The sequence below is a fragment of the Diadema antillarum genome, unplaced genomic scaffold (assembly GCF_040938485.1).
Source record: "Diadema antillarum isolate AM-2024a unplaced genomic scaffold, OU_Dant_1.0 seq00001124_RagTag, whole genome shotgun sequence".
In the NCBI taxonomy this organism is placed as follows: Eukaryota; Metazoa; Echinodermata; class Echinoidea; order Diadematoida; family Diadematidae; genus Diadema; species Diadema antillarum.
The window spans coordinates 680001-695111 of record NW_027271938.1 but is presented as its reverse complement, the minus strand read 5'-3'; the positions used below and the strand labels follow the sequence as shown (position 1 = coordinate 695111).

General features: G+C 36.7%; 1 protein-coding gene across 3 annotated transcripts; it reads right to left on the bottom strand.

The window, feature by feature from the left end:
- Window positions 1–1095: 1095 nt before the first annotated feature.
- LOC139743954 (uncharacterized) lies at window positions 1096–13670 on the bottom strand. Of its 3 annotated transcripts, none has more exons than XM_071654420.1 (8): window positions 13590–13670; window positions 12313–12525; window positions 11464–11547; window positions 10802–10933; window positions 8690–8821; window positions 7703–7951; window positions 3998–4063; window positions 1096–2461 (listed from the first exon to the last, which is right to left on the bottom strand). In XM_071654420.1, exons 2-8 carry the CDS (start codon window positions 12512–12514, stop codon window positions 2085–2087), a joined length of 1242 nt encoding a protein of 413 aa, XP_071510521.1. In that variant the 5' UTR covers window positions 12515–12525; window positions 13590–13670; the 3' UTR covers window positions 1096–2084. The 3 variants fall into 3 exon arrangements, with proteins under 3 accessions (XP_071510521.1, XP_071510522.1, XP_071510524.1); XM_071654421.1 differs by having other exon boundaries at window positions 7703–7948; XM_071654423.1 differs by lacking the exon at window positions 3998–4063.
- Between the last annotated feature and the right edge of the window lie 1441 nt (window positions 13671–15111).

Below are 15111 nucleotides of genomic sequence, written 5' to 3'. Positions count from 1 at the left end.
GAGAAGTAATGATGAAGAATTATTACAGCACCATGTAAAACATCTGAAACACAACACATCTACCGTAAGCTCTGGACTTTATTTCGACCCATTTTACATTGAAGCATGACATGCAAAATATTACACGACTGGACAAGACAAAAAAGATCTGAAAAAGTTCTTTTGACAACAATGGCATTTATTGAGGGCATTCAGATTCAGATTTTGGTATTAAGGCTACTTCATTCATTTCTGAGATGTAATACATCAAGAGATCAGGTGGTTTACATTAAAAACAAAAAAGAGCTCAGTGGAAAGAATGAATACAAAAGTAGGTAAAACAATTACACGCACAGAGGATGAGGATGCTCAGCAGCCAGTTCCTCCCAAAAGAAATAGATGCAGTTTAGTTTAATCTTCATAATCTTCAATATAAGCTATTAAACTGAGAAATGAATGCCTATTACAGTATAACCATAACTTTGTACATATACTAGTAGTTTGTAAAACCATCAGGCTGCTACATGTACATTGTATATAAAAACAGATGTTTCTTTGATATTGTTTGTTTGTTGATGGCTTTGTGATCCCTTGTGTTGAAGGGTTATGTCATCGGATGAGAACCAGAAGGCCGTTAAAGCAAATTTGGGGGTACTGAATTAGTGGTATCATATTGTAAGGCATGATCTCCTCTACATCATTGTATCAATTTAAATCATTTTCATTTTCAGTAAAATGTTAAAAATTAAAACCAGAAGGCAACTATTTTGCCTGATATTTGGATCAATGCATATAAATCTCCCCAGTTTGATTTAAATTGAAATGTTCATTTCATGTGATCTGATTGTTTCAATTTTATTAAAGCTGATATCTTAGAACCAGACAGCACCCTTCTGGCTCTCAGCCAATGATATAAGGTAGAATATGTAAATGCAAGAATGTCACAGAAATATCTGGCTCTCTTCCACCTGCTACAGATATTCTCATAACATGATAATTATGGTTATGATGATGATGATGGTGATGATAATAACAATAATAATAATAATAATAATAATAATAATAATAATAGTGGTAATGATGATGATAATGATAATAATAATAATAGTAATGATAATGATAATAATAATAATAATAATAATAATAATAATCAATGATACTGAGAATTAGTTAATTCCTTAGGAGGACAGTGCACATGACATACGAAGAATGCTGATATGCAAAGTCTGAAAATGCACATTTTGGCAGGTCTTCATTTTACACCTTGTCATCAAAACATCTATTTTCACAGTATGTATTACGCTGTACTGGCACCATGCTGTGTGCAAGTCTTTTATTCAGAATTTAGCCTCAATATGATGTTCGAAATTCTGTGTGGGTATCTTACACTACGATGGAAAATGGAAAAGAAACATTATCACTCGGACACAAAATGGATCTTTTCGCATTTGTGGCTGAAAAGTCAAATGTTAGTTCCTTTTGCCCTTTTAAATACTTTTTTTTTCTCCTTTTGCTACTGTCCATGGTTTGAAAAGAATTTCTTCTTTTGTAGCAAAAGCGTTGAAAGAAAAGTTGGGTACACCTACATTTATTTCAGCCGCCTCCTTCCTGTTTCAAAGATCTACGTTGTATCTTGCTTGTTTCACTCATATTATGCACATATTGTACTAGAACTAAAAGGCAGTATCTTTGCTATATTTGCACTGTACAATAATGGGTTGCCTACACTCTACAGTTTGTAATCTACAGCGAAGCATTCTGTCGCTGTTTTTGTTGGTATTGTCTCATCTATGAGGGTGCTAGAGAACATCTACACACATCGCTACATAATGTAGCCACAGGCTTTCCTTGACAATTGTGGCATCTTCTCTACAGCTATGAAATCATTACAATATTGCAATAACCATCAATCAGTCTTATCCAGAAATCAATCAATTCTGTTTGACCTTTTCATGATTACAATAATCTTCAGCAAATTCATCAAATGCTGTTCAGAATTGGTGCAAATGTACAAATGTTTAACTCCTCACATTTTGGAGACATCTTTAGATATGGAAATATACGTTTCTATTTATATTTATGTATAGACTAGGCTGAAGAGTGCTTCATTTATAGCCCACACCCGGTTGCTGATATGCCCCCGGCCTGCCGTAGGGGGTGTTCCTTGCGTACGGGTTGCCCGGCATTCCTGGAGCTGGCATTCCCGGAGCAGCACCGGCCCCGGCCGTGTATGGCTGCTGTTGCTGTTGCTGTGGTTGGTACCCACTATACGGTGTCTGCTGTTGTGGGTTGTAGGCAGGCTGTTGCTGCTGTTGCTGTTGCTGTTGTGGCTGTCCCTGCTGCTGGGCTTGAGAGTGTGGAGGGTAGTAGCCACCAGCCTGTGGTTGTTGCTGTTGCTGCTGCTGCGGTGTAACGTATGGTGAGGGTGCCTGGCCGTATGCTTGAGATGCTGATGGCTGTTGCTGTGGTTGTGGCATGTTGCCTAAAATAAGTACAAAAATAAATGAAAATAAATGTGGCAGCATAAGTAAAAGAAGTTTGTGTGTATCAGCTCTTTTGATGGATCAATACTTCCTTCAAGCCTGTGGCAATTTCTGCAAGCTTTAATAACCAGGTTGAAGTCATCGTATGATAAAGTTATTGTTTTTTTGTTTTTTTTAACGACAATATCTATACAGGCTGTGTCAACAATTTTGATAATGACTGCAACAAATATACCAGTACGCTAGACTGGGCATTGACAGAAAGCAATCAAACACACTGTGAGGTAACTGTCTTGACATAAAACATACATGATATTAACACTTCAATGGGGAATGATACCCATAAATATATGTGGATCGAGTGAATTGAGCAATATTAGTAGAACACATAGCAGCAAAGTTTGAGGAAAGTTGAGCATTCCATTAAAAAGTTATGAATCTTTAAATTTTCAACACATTTTCATTCTTCTAGCATAATGAAAGAGCACTTGACTTTACAGAAAGCAGGGGGAGTAAATTAACATATGTCAGTTGCAAGTAGTGGGAATGCGCACTTTTCATGAAAAAATGACATTTTGTGGAATTCTCATTACATTTTCTTTAATACATTGTGGTCCTGTAAAGATATTACAAACCGTTGTTGTCTTCTCACCCAGTGATGGCGGCACAAACAATTTAAAGATTCGTAACTTTTTAATGGATTTTCCTCAACCTTCACTGAGTGCTAGGCGCCCTACAAGTACTGTATGCATCTAGAAATTGAGCAACTGGAAGCTGCATTGATGACAAAGTTTGAGAGACAATAATCATTCAGAAAAGAAGAAAACAATCCCTAATAAATAATCAACCAAAAACACATGCAACAAGATCAGTACATCCTGTTTCTTTAACTGTTGTCTCCTTATGGCTGCATGGGATAAAGCATTCCCCTGGTTTGTAGAAATGAAAGTGTGTATCTGACTAAAGACCATAAAAGTGTGATTACAACTCTGACTAAAGAGGGAACAAGATATCCTATGAATTAATGTCAATTCTGCCAGATTTTATTCAAAGGTCCTGTTTACCATTGGGAGCAGCAATTTAAAATATTTGAAATATCACACTTGATGCATGTGTGTAGGTCAGTTGCATCACAAAACATCCTAATATATATTAAAAAAAAAAAAACTTTAATAAAGTCTAAAATATATGGAGATATCGCTCTTTTTCTCAATAAACCATAACTGGAGACGGTTTAGTCTGGAAACATTTTTATTATAACTATTGTTCCCATTGTGCATATTTAACAAAACTTAACATTGATAATACTGATTCAAATGTTTACATTGGTTGTTCCTATCCGTAACTCACATTTTAGAGCTATTTTGAAGCACTAAAGCTGGGTTTTTGTTTCACCGGCAAATGGTAAATTATTCCTTTTCCTATTTTTTGATTCATTGTCAGCTTTTACAAATAATCAAACAGGAGATGCTTCAGTCTATAGTATATGTGTGCCAAGTGCTAGAAAGAGCTTTATGAAGTGCTGAAGGAGGTACCTTGAGGGTAACCCATGGAGGCTGCTCCGTAGGGCCCAGGGGTGGCAGATTGGCTGGTCGGGATGGCTGAGGGGTGTGTGGGAGAGACAGGAATCACAAGGCATGCATCACAGTGAGAAACACAAGTCTCCACAAATTAAGGGGCGTGTGGGGCATGCGGGGAAGGTAATGAGGTTAGAAACACCGCCAGCATATACTGCACACAACATGACTTCTACTTTCACAAACATAACATTTCGTGGAACGGGACTTGTATTAAAGACAATTTTGTGATTAGGGAGATACAAGATTGAAGACCAGAGTCAATGAACTGATGAGCAAGTATTCATCCTTTTTAAGGAATCAATGTTAGGGGTATCTTCCTTCTTTGCAGATGTAATACATTGCAATCAATGTGACAAGAGCCAAGATATTGGTTTGCTGATTTTGTGAAAATCCATTGACTCATAGAATTTGCGATATTTAAATGTGCTGTACACAGAATGCCAGGTTCTTCTTGTTTTCAACTTGCTCAAAATCCACACCGTTTTTATTTTCCTTCTTCTTTTTTCCTTGAATAATAACAATCTGGGGGACTTCATTTACCTGGTAGCTGAAAAGCTATTGCTATTACAGGGCCCTGTTTCATAAAGCTGTTCGGAAAGTTACGAACAACTTACGAGCGACCGGTGATCAGTTCTGATGTGCTATACTTAACAGAATTTCCATAATTCAGCACAAGAACTGATCACCAGTCGCTCGTAAGTTGTTCATAACTTTACGAACAGCTTTATGCAACACCCCCCAGGCACCATAATAATGTAGTTGTTATGGTAACTTCAGCAATAATAGCAGAATGAGAAAAAGAAAAATTTCAGTCTGCATTTGTATGCACAGTCATAAATAGAAAAATGAAATAATGACTTGAAAAAATTGCCACCTGATTGAAAAACTGAGTATATCCGTTTGAATTTGAGTACTTTCCAACCTCACTTTGTATTTGTGCATTTTTAAACAAAATAAACAATGTCAATTCTGTGAATAATCTATAATACTAATTCTTTATCTTTTTAACAAGAAAATCACCATTCCCAGCACATTTTGACAGAGAAAAATCCTGAAACCTTTGCTCCAGATAGTCCAAGAAATATTATACAATTATGCACAGTGAAACTGATCTTTGCAAAAAATTAATTCATGCTCTACAGATCAGAAGGCAATATTGTAAAAGGTAGCAGCAACCACCTTTTTGAATAGATAAAAGCAAAAATTAGGTAAAGGGCGGCAACAGGAAAACTTTGTAATTTTACAACGCAATCATCATGCAATATACCGGTAGTTGTCTTAAATCTTGTATTTTCATTTATTTTCTTAATCAAAATGCCACAAAGGTATTAAAAGTGACAGACTAAGGTTTATGTGCTTAATTTGCATTCACTCTGAATTCATTATAAATTCATTCACAGATAGCACAAGCCTTGCACTTTCCTATATTTCATAATGGGAAAACAAAGACCCCTGGGGGGTATTTCATGAAGGAACTTGTCGGATAAAATGTCAAACAAGTCAATTATATCCGACAGAGAACAATTAAGATGCAAAACCCAGTGATTCCGCAACAGATCAGTACCGTATCCCATTGATTTGTTGAATTCTTTTTAATCAGGTTGGTAATGATATATTATTTGTATGGTATTTTGTACAAACTAAGTTGCAGATTGTTTGTATGTTACATAATTTACATAATTTATATTTTATTGTTCGGATGCACTATTTATGAGGCATTATGGCAATGGGCTTTTATACCTATCTCGCTCTCTCCTATCTCTCTCCCTCTCTCTTGCCCTCGCTTCTTTCTTCCTATCTCTCTCTCTCTCTCTCCCTCTCTTCAAATTACTTTTACGCGAAATAGCGCAACGTTTTAAAAATCGCCATCTAAATAATGGTTCTCAGGGGTGTACAGAGTTTATTGGTTGTCTTTAGAGATCTTTCTGCAATATTCATACCTCTACATCAAAAGAGTATACCAAGCAATATGACAATGTCCGTTTGATACGGTTTCATGGGGCGCCCTCCCCGTCCATCAGTGGTCATAATGATAATCATGCGATCGAAATTTAATAAGCCACATTTTTACAATATTTTTGTTGTACAATAATTATTCCTGAATGTTATGATATTGTAATATTTTCTGTGAGTTTTTGGAATGTTTTTTTTTTCTGATCCATATATTTTGTGTGTATTTCACATCTGCATTCATAAGATTGATATTTTATATCTATTATACGATTTATATGGATAAGGTAGTTTGGTTTTTATCTAATTTTGATCAATAATGATGTACAGTATTGTTAAAAAGATAGCAAAGTTAAGAGATTATATGGATTGAAATGATGATTTTGATAGAAATAGAAGATGAAAACAAATATATTTGATATTTTATATCTTTTTGCATATCTCTTCCCTAGTATTCTCTTCTGTCTCTTTCTATCTTTCTTGCTATCTCCTTTTTACAAGTACCCCTTCTGTGTTTCTCTCTCTCCGTCTCCATACACAAGTGTTTGATATCTCTTGTTATCACTGCCCCCTTAAATTATTTCTCAGCACATGTATAAACAAAATATAAAAGTTGTTGCAGAAGTATAATGATTTGTGTGTTTTTATATATATATATCTCCGTTTCCATACACGAGTGTTTGACATCTCTTATATGTTATCACTGCCGGCCTATTTTTTTTTTTTCAGCACATGTATTTGATGTAAACAAGATGTAAACAAAATTTGAAAGTTGTCGGAGAAGTGTAATGATTTGTGTATTTTTGATATATTTTTGTCTATACGTTTGTGTATGTATATGATGGTGATATGAAGATTATGTATAATTTTCCTAGCATATTTCTCAATGTGTGTGTATAAGTGTATTTGATTAATTCTGCTATTTTGGTTATCAGGTGGCTTTCTATATGTATGTATATAATTGTGTAGTTTTATCTTTTAATCATAGACTGATTGTACGATTATGTATGTTACCATAAAATGAAATATTACACTGTACAAAATTCTGCAATTCAGCCATGTTCATGGTTGCAAATGAATTTTTTTAAATAAACCATTACCATTACCATTACAAGTTCAGAGAAATCAGCCAATCAGACTAAAGAATTTCTCAAATCTTGTCGGATATAATTGACTTGTCAGATATTTTATTCGACAAGTTCCTTCATGAAATGCCCCCCAGTTTATAAAATTACCGTTATGCCACTTAATACATCTTCTAGTCAGGCAAGCAATTAAGTTGGTTCCTCTGTGCTAATAGGCAAAGCCCTGCCTTTTGAACTTCGACAAAATGATCATTCTTAATACACCAACTTGTATATTTCACAAGTATAATAATTTGTGAATTGGGACTTGTGCGATAATTTTGCAAGTGGTATATACAATGAGGAATAAGTATCATCCCTTTACAAGGAAGACAGATACCAGTTTCCCACATTTGAGATGAAATACACAACAATAATGTTATCATGCATCATCAATTAGTGCAGATCATTGGCTTGCGAAATTCATGAAAAATAAAAAACACTTCAAAATATACTGTGCTTAGAGTACATGGGAATTTAAACAGCAGTGGGTCACACTTGACAACATTTAGTAACAGCCCAATTCATGCAGCAGACGGCCTTGTGAGGGTATTATTATGCCACTGAAAGTGTGAGAGAGACTTACGTGCATAAGGCTGCTGCTGTTGCTGCTGCTGTGGGGATGGGGCACCCGGCTGCTGGCCAGGGTGGGGCTGATGGGCGGGGGACATACCCTGCACCCCACCAGGGGCACCAGGCTGGGCCTGAGGGGCACCAGGCTGGTTGGCAGGGGGCTGCTGGGGTCTCGTCTGCTGCTGCTGCTGCTGCTGCTGGCTGAGATTTGAGCTTCGGCTGGACACGCTGTCTGCCGGCGACGCTGGTCGATCGGCTGCTTCTTTATCCAAGGAAAAACAAAACAAAACATTCATATCATACTAGAGTAAAATCACATTCTGTCTGACACATCTCTACCTACCACATGTTATTCCAATGGAGCAACATATCTTGGAAGCACTGGAAAAACTAACTGAACAACCTAACAAAGAAATGCGTGGCTTGTTAAGCATCAAACCAGTACGTGTACAACTCACATCCTTTCCAGAAGACATGGTGCCCTTAGAATTTTCTGGGATTCTGTGCTAACTTGTGCCTACACAGAACAACAGACTCCTTGCATAAAACCATTAACAGCAAATCCTTAAGACTGGTGATACGACTAAACAAGCCACTAAAATGTATCTGTGGCTGAGCACTGACAGTATTGCCAATACATTTGTATAATCATAATGCTCCACTAAAAAGGCTCTGGGTGTGTAGGGAGCAAGGACTGGCATTATTAAACCAGTCAAAATCCTTGGAAATGCCCAGATATTTCCTTCTATGTTGCGTTATTGGTCAGGAGCAGTGCCGATCCTAAATTTTTATTTTTTTTTAAATTTTTATATGCACTGGCAGCTTTTAAGAAAGATGGAAACAATCGTAAACAAACAACTGACACTTTTTGTGATACATGTAACTTCTTCCGACATGTATCAGTAATTTGTCTGCACTTTGCTACATCCACATACATGCATGCTTGAAACATTCCATTTAAGTGTTGCAGAGGTGGTGGCCAGGTAGTTCATCATCTTACCATCTTTGTCAATTCCAAAACTGCTCATGACAGCTGGGTTTGCAGCCGGCTGCTTGTAAGGATCAAACATGGCCGTCTGGGCAGAATTCACAGCTGGTTTCACTTCTGCTGGTTCTTCAGGGGCATTTTCTCCTGCAACAAAGGTCACAAGATAATTACTATCTCTATATAAAATCTACAGCTCTGACTACATAGGATACAACTTCTTTAGATTCACATGAAAGAAGTCAGGTCAGACTCATTTGCAAACCAGTCCAATCAACTGTGACCTAAGACCCTCTTCCAGCAATCTTCCAGCAATTTTAAAAACATGCATCCACCACAACAACGAGAATGAATTAAAACAAAGTGACATGCAATAGAAGTTTTAAACCAAGAACCATATGTCACAACAATGATTTTCTGCAAAAACACTCACTTTAAGTAGCTAAGGTCAAATTCCTTCTACTCTAAAAACTTAATTCAAAAATAATTCATAACGGAAGAGAGATTCCTTACTATATGAATGGCAGATACATTGTCCATCTAGAAATTCTGTGATTAAAGCCTTTCAAAATGTTGACATTTCATATCCACTTCCAGGATCTGCCAATTTTCTCCAAAACCTAGCTTTTATTTACACAGATATGCATAACAACGGTAGATGCTACTTCACAACATGGAAAGGTCTACATCATGAGTTAATACAGATGATATTAAACTGGCATGGATTGGGAGTAAACACAAAGAATGAGCCATTCAAATGATTTGAGTCAAGGGACTTATAACATCCCCAAGAAAACATTTGAAACCCTGAGATTTGAATAGCATATGTTTATTTTGTGTAGTCCGAATAAAGTGATCATCTGTTTTATTATGTGGGTTAGTTGAAGTACATGTACCTTAAGAGCATTGCCACACATATACCTCCAATCAGAATTTTCTGTGATAGCCGTTTTGCAGCATCATCAATGAGCCGCTAAATACATAACATGCAGCTTTGGTGGATTTTCATCTCATGCAATTGGTGCTTTTACACCCAAAAACAGAGTTTGTTGATTTTAGCACATACTGATTCTCTCGTTTGCCACTTATTGACACAAAAATGTTCTACCATGGAAGAACAATGCCAAGAATTTTCTGCCAATATATTCGTGTTTATCCAATAGTTGGCTGGTACAATGTTTTTGACTACCGTACCCTACACAATATACATTAAAAAAAAACAAAAAACATTGGTACAATAATCAACATCCATATTAAAGCTTAAAAGCATGATTTAGATGAGCTAATTTGCGGTAAGTAGGACATGCACTTATATATCGGGGTTTTACTTCTAGTAATCAATAAAAGGCATTGACACTATTTAAGTTTCTTGACACCTTAGCATTAGAGTCAATAAAACATAATTTGGAAAGTTAGTTGGTCTGTTAATACTAGTAGAAAGAGAATGTAATTTGATGAAGTGATGTATTACTTACAAATATCAAACGACAGATAACATCTCCTAAGTCAAATCCTAAGGGATCAGAGAAGAATCCTTCAGCTTATGGATTTCGACTTTACACAATGGAATTCACGCATGTCTATCCATCCAGGGTAAAATTATTGTTGATTGACAAACTGACTGGCTGATTGATTTGATCAATCTTATTTCTGCATTCCTGTTTCATACAAGAATATAACACAGAGTCAACTGAACAAGGTCATTGCTTAATATTTAAATCTAATAGTGTTCTTCGGCTAAACAAATTTCTGACTTGTGCCAAGTCGACTTAGGTGAGGTTGACTGTGCTACAAATACCATGCGTACACCAATAGATGACTTTCAACATTAATATTTAGCATCTTGTAAATGTGCTTAATGGATCATCAAATGTATCATGATAGAAAGTAAAGTGTGAGTATCACATTCACATGATGCAATGAATTACACCTTTGATGCATTAAAGGCAATTAAAGTCACCACAAGAAAAGCAACCTGTAGGACTACATTAGCTCAGGCGTTGTCTTTCATGCTGTGAGCTGCAGGCAAACTCGGTGTAAGCATGACGAGGTCTCACAAGGAGCGGAAAAAAAAAATACCTTTGGTTCTGCTCTTCGGATTGACCTTTGACCTGTCTAGGTGTTTACCTTCAGGTTTCTCATAAGCAGTGGGTGGCTCTAGTGAGTCCAGGAGGTGGTTGACCTGGTTTCTGATCGTTTGCAGCTCTTTTCTTAGATTCTTAATCTGGTCACCCTCTATCGGACGAGGCTGCCCATTTACTGAAGAGGAGGGGAAGAAGCAAAATGAGGTCAGGTAGGAGTTAGCATTATGATTTTATGACATAAAAAAGAGAGAGAGAGAGAGAGAGAACCATGGGTCTAGCATTTACCTGAGCACTGCGTTCATGGTACTCCACCTGATGACAATGTATCTAAAAAATCTTGAAATTTGGGGTTCGCTGAAAGCCCCACATCTTATTTCTACCCAGCTAAGAGACAGTCCTGCGCTAGTGGTTCCTTCAAAGTCTGATTAAAATTTACAAATTTGGGGTAATTAGGTGCCCACCAAAGGGCTACAGCCATCAATGCCATGCTGGTACCAACTTTGACATATTTACCTTAGGACGATTGTTGCCATGTTTGGTAAAATGTCAACTTTAATTAACACGAAAATGTTTTTAAAAAAAGGGACAATGTAAAAAGAGACAAATCAAACAGACACTTTCAAATCAAAACATCTCCAACAAAATACATCTTCATATCGAAAATAGTGATAATTAGAATCTTGTATAGAACGAATAAAAACTTACCGAATAATGTGATTTTCAAAATACGGCTACACTGGATTGCAAAGGACAGATCTGTGCTGTCAAATATAGTAATAAGATCTCCATCTGGACAGGAGAGAACACATCAGAGAAAGAATGAAAGAGAATAATGATCAGACAGACAGACAGGCAGACAAACAGACAGACACAGAGAAAGATGCAAATGATTAGACAGTATGACACGCACTGTGGCATAAACCTGTCATTAGTACGTAACTACCACTCTTTCATAAACTTTTTTTTTCTTTGACTAAACATTGATTGATACTGTAAAACACGATATATATTCGCGAATTGGAGGCGACGACCTTTTTTGCCCCATGAAATTTTCATGAACTGCCACTGGCATTGGCATTCAATGCATACAGTGTACGCAAGAACTTTTGAGTGCATTCTAATTTTGCAAATCTTGGCGCTCGCGAAATTCGCGAAATTAAAATGCATGTGAACATTCCTCGTTTTACAGTATCACAGAATAACATCATGAATTACATCAATAGAACAAGAATTTAAGAGCACATAACGGTGTATACACATTTTTTACTTTTTGCAAGAACATGACATACTGTTGGAAGAATATTCATGTACATGCAAATACTGCGAAAGAAAAACAAAATGTACTGTAGAACAAAATTGTTCACTTTATTATTTTTTTTTAATGGAATGATACTCTTCTGTTTTAGACCCTCTTGAAAGCCATCACTTTGAAACCGTCTCATAAACGATCAACTGTATGGTCTACATTATGCTGCCATCAGTAGCAATACCACTATGAGCAAACTCAAGCATGTCTGCTTTGCTAAGTTTTTATGAAAGCTGCTGGAGTCGTACCCTCATCCTTGTATTTGATGACAACCTCATCGCTGGGGTTGAGCTTCCCGCGGTAGACTCTCTGCATCATAAGGACCAGCTCATCATACGTGATGTCCTCATTGTGGATGGGTATTCTCCGGATGTCGTCACCAAGCTGGGCTTTGATAATGAGCTTGTTGCTGAGGTCGATCTGAGGAAAACTTCCACTGGGACCTTCCATGATCTTTTCTCCTTTACCCGTGAAGGTGTTTGAGGAAGAAACATATTGCCATGCAAATGTGTGAAAAAAAAAAATCTTACACAAACCACAAACTTACATCTATGTAGGTAATTTCAAGGTGATGTGTCAGAAGCTTTACTGCCACAAAGTTTACAAACTCTTAAGATACATTGTATATCTTAAGATAAATGTATATCTTACAGCGTACAAAATGTATATAAATGGTTGCAAGTTCACACTGTGATTTTTTGTTACACACATGCCCACTCTCCATGATGAGAAGAAGAAAAAAAAATTCTATCTACTTGTTTTTATTAAAACTCGATTTTTGTCAAAACAAATAGACCTAGATCTAGTCATCCAGATAGATTTTTTTTTTTCTTCTTTTCATCATGGAGAGTGGACATGTGTGTGTTAAGAAAAAATCACAAAAAAATTAACATAGATTCTAAGATAATATTCACAGTGCGAACTTGCGACCATTTATTTATGAATGATATATCAGATGTGAGATGGACGAGAAGCGAAGAGGAGGCCTCACGAGCACTGCGAGGAGGGAGCCTCTTGAGTACCCGAGAGGTGCTCATGAGGGGAGAGTGCCCTGTGAGACGGAGCCCCCCCCCCCCCCTCATCACTCATGAGCGGATTTCCCGGACTGAGCGTAGTGGCTCTGCCTAGCACTAATTTACAATAAATGTAATCATAAAAGATTAAAACTAAGAAGCCATGGTATGGTAGGTACATTGTAACTAGATCTACATTTTGGATAGAACCTCAGGCCCATGGCCCAGTCCCCACAATCTAATAACCATCTGGCTATTAAATTCACAGGCAACACACATTTTCATATTTTCACAATCCCATTACATCAGCAAACCTAACATATGGGACTGAACAATGTCGGATTAAGCTGAACATGGCACCTGTGCGATGTCAAGACTGCGACTCGACTCTCTACTCTGGACTCTTGTTGTTCTAATTCTATACACCATTTTCTTTAAATAAACTGTAGGAGAGGTAATCAATTAATACAATTGTCGCACTGCATACGCAGAAACAAATCAAAGTAACTTACCAGAAGAACAAGTAGAGAGGACTAACCAGCTAGCGGAACCACAGGACAAGTGCAGCTCCACCTTGATTCGGGCGACGTGTAATATCATATCACATACATTGTACGTATACGCGGTAATAATAGACCGTCACGTCAGGTTCAGAGGGGTGAGAAAAGGAATACTGAGCGTTTGATTACTCAGTATGGTGTAGTTGAAAAGCAAATTCATTCTATATTTTCGAACTCATTATCGATTGCCTGATTCATTTTCTCACAAAGAAGTCCAATACTATGAAGAGTTAACTATATGGGACTACTAAAAAAATGAATGCTGAGTACTTTCTAAAAAAAAAAGAAAAAGAAAAGAAGATAAATTTCATGAAAAATGGATTTAGCACCTTTTGGAAAGGAATTTACAGGGCATTTTTTTTTTTTTTTTTTGCTTAAGCATTATGATAAACAAAAATATGATCCATTATATAGGCCTACCTCTTCATTATTTTTTTTTTTTTTTGGGGGGGGAGGGGCAAGTGCGATGAAGAAGCATAATGTGTAGGCCTATCAATACCACAAATATATTTGGGTTAATTTGATTCAATGACAATTACTTTGTGTAATTATTGGCGGGGTAGCCCCTTGAGTTGAAGACTCGAGGACTGAACAGCCGAAGCCGCAGAGGAGGAGGTGAGAGAGCGGGAGAGGGAGAGCAGTATGAATTAAAGAAGAAATCCACCCCAAAATAGATAAACTTCAAAAGAAAGAGAAAAGATTCCCTAAAGAATGATACGAAAATGTCAAAAATCGAATGAGAAATAAGGGAGATATGACATTTTGAAATTTCACGTTTTTTTCGGAAAATATTTTGTTTTTACCAAATCTAGTATGAATATTCAAATGAGCCAATTGATGATATCATATAACTTTTTCAGGTATGTTATATATATATGAAATTCGGAAAATTTTAGCTAATACAAGTAAAAGCATGTTCCTATACCAATACAATAAGAGTTAGCATTTGTTCTTTTTTATTTTGGGTGGTTTTTTTTTTTTTGGTCATTTCTGTATATGAAATGAATAACTCACTGAAATCGAAATAATGAAGGTATAGGCACCCTATACTTGCAAGGCAATCAGGCAAGGAAAAAATGACAATACAAGTATCTGGTAATCAAAAAATATATAGGGCCTTTTACAATTTCGAGGAAGGGGGCCCGTAAATTTACCAAAACCGATGTGCATCCAGGTTTGATTTTCTCAAATTCAGGGAATAGGCCATTCAAAAAGGCATGCTTTATTCGGAGTTATAAAAGACGAATCATAATGAATCATGATAATTGTATTTCACTGAGAGTAAAGGATTTTTTTTATAAAAAATATATTCAGATCTCGGTGGCACTGACAGAGATCTCATGTGTTTGACCATGGCAGTGGGGTTTGTTTAAAAGACATTTACAGACACGAAGGAGCAGGGGGGGGGGGTGTTGGGATGGACGTGTACTTATACACACACACACACACACACACACACACACACACACACACA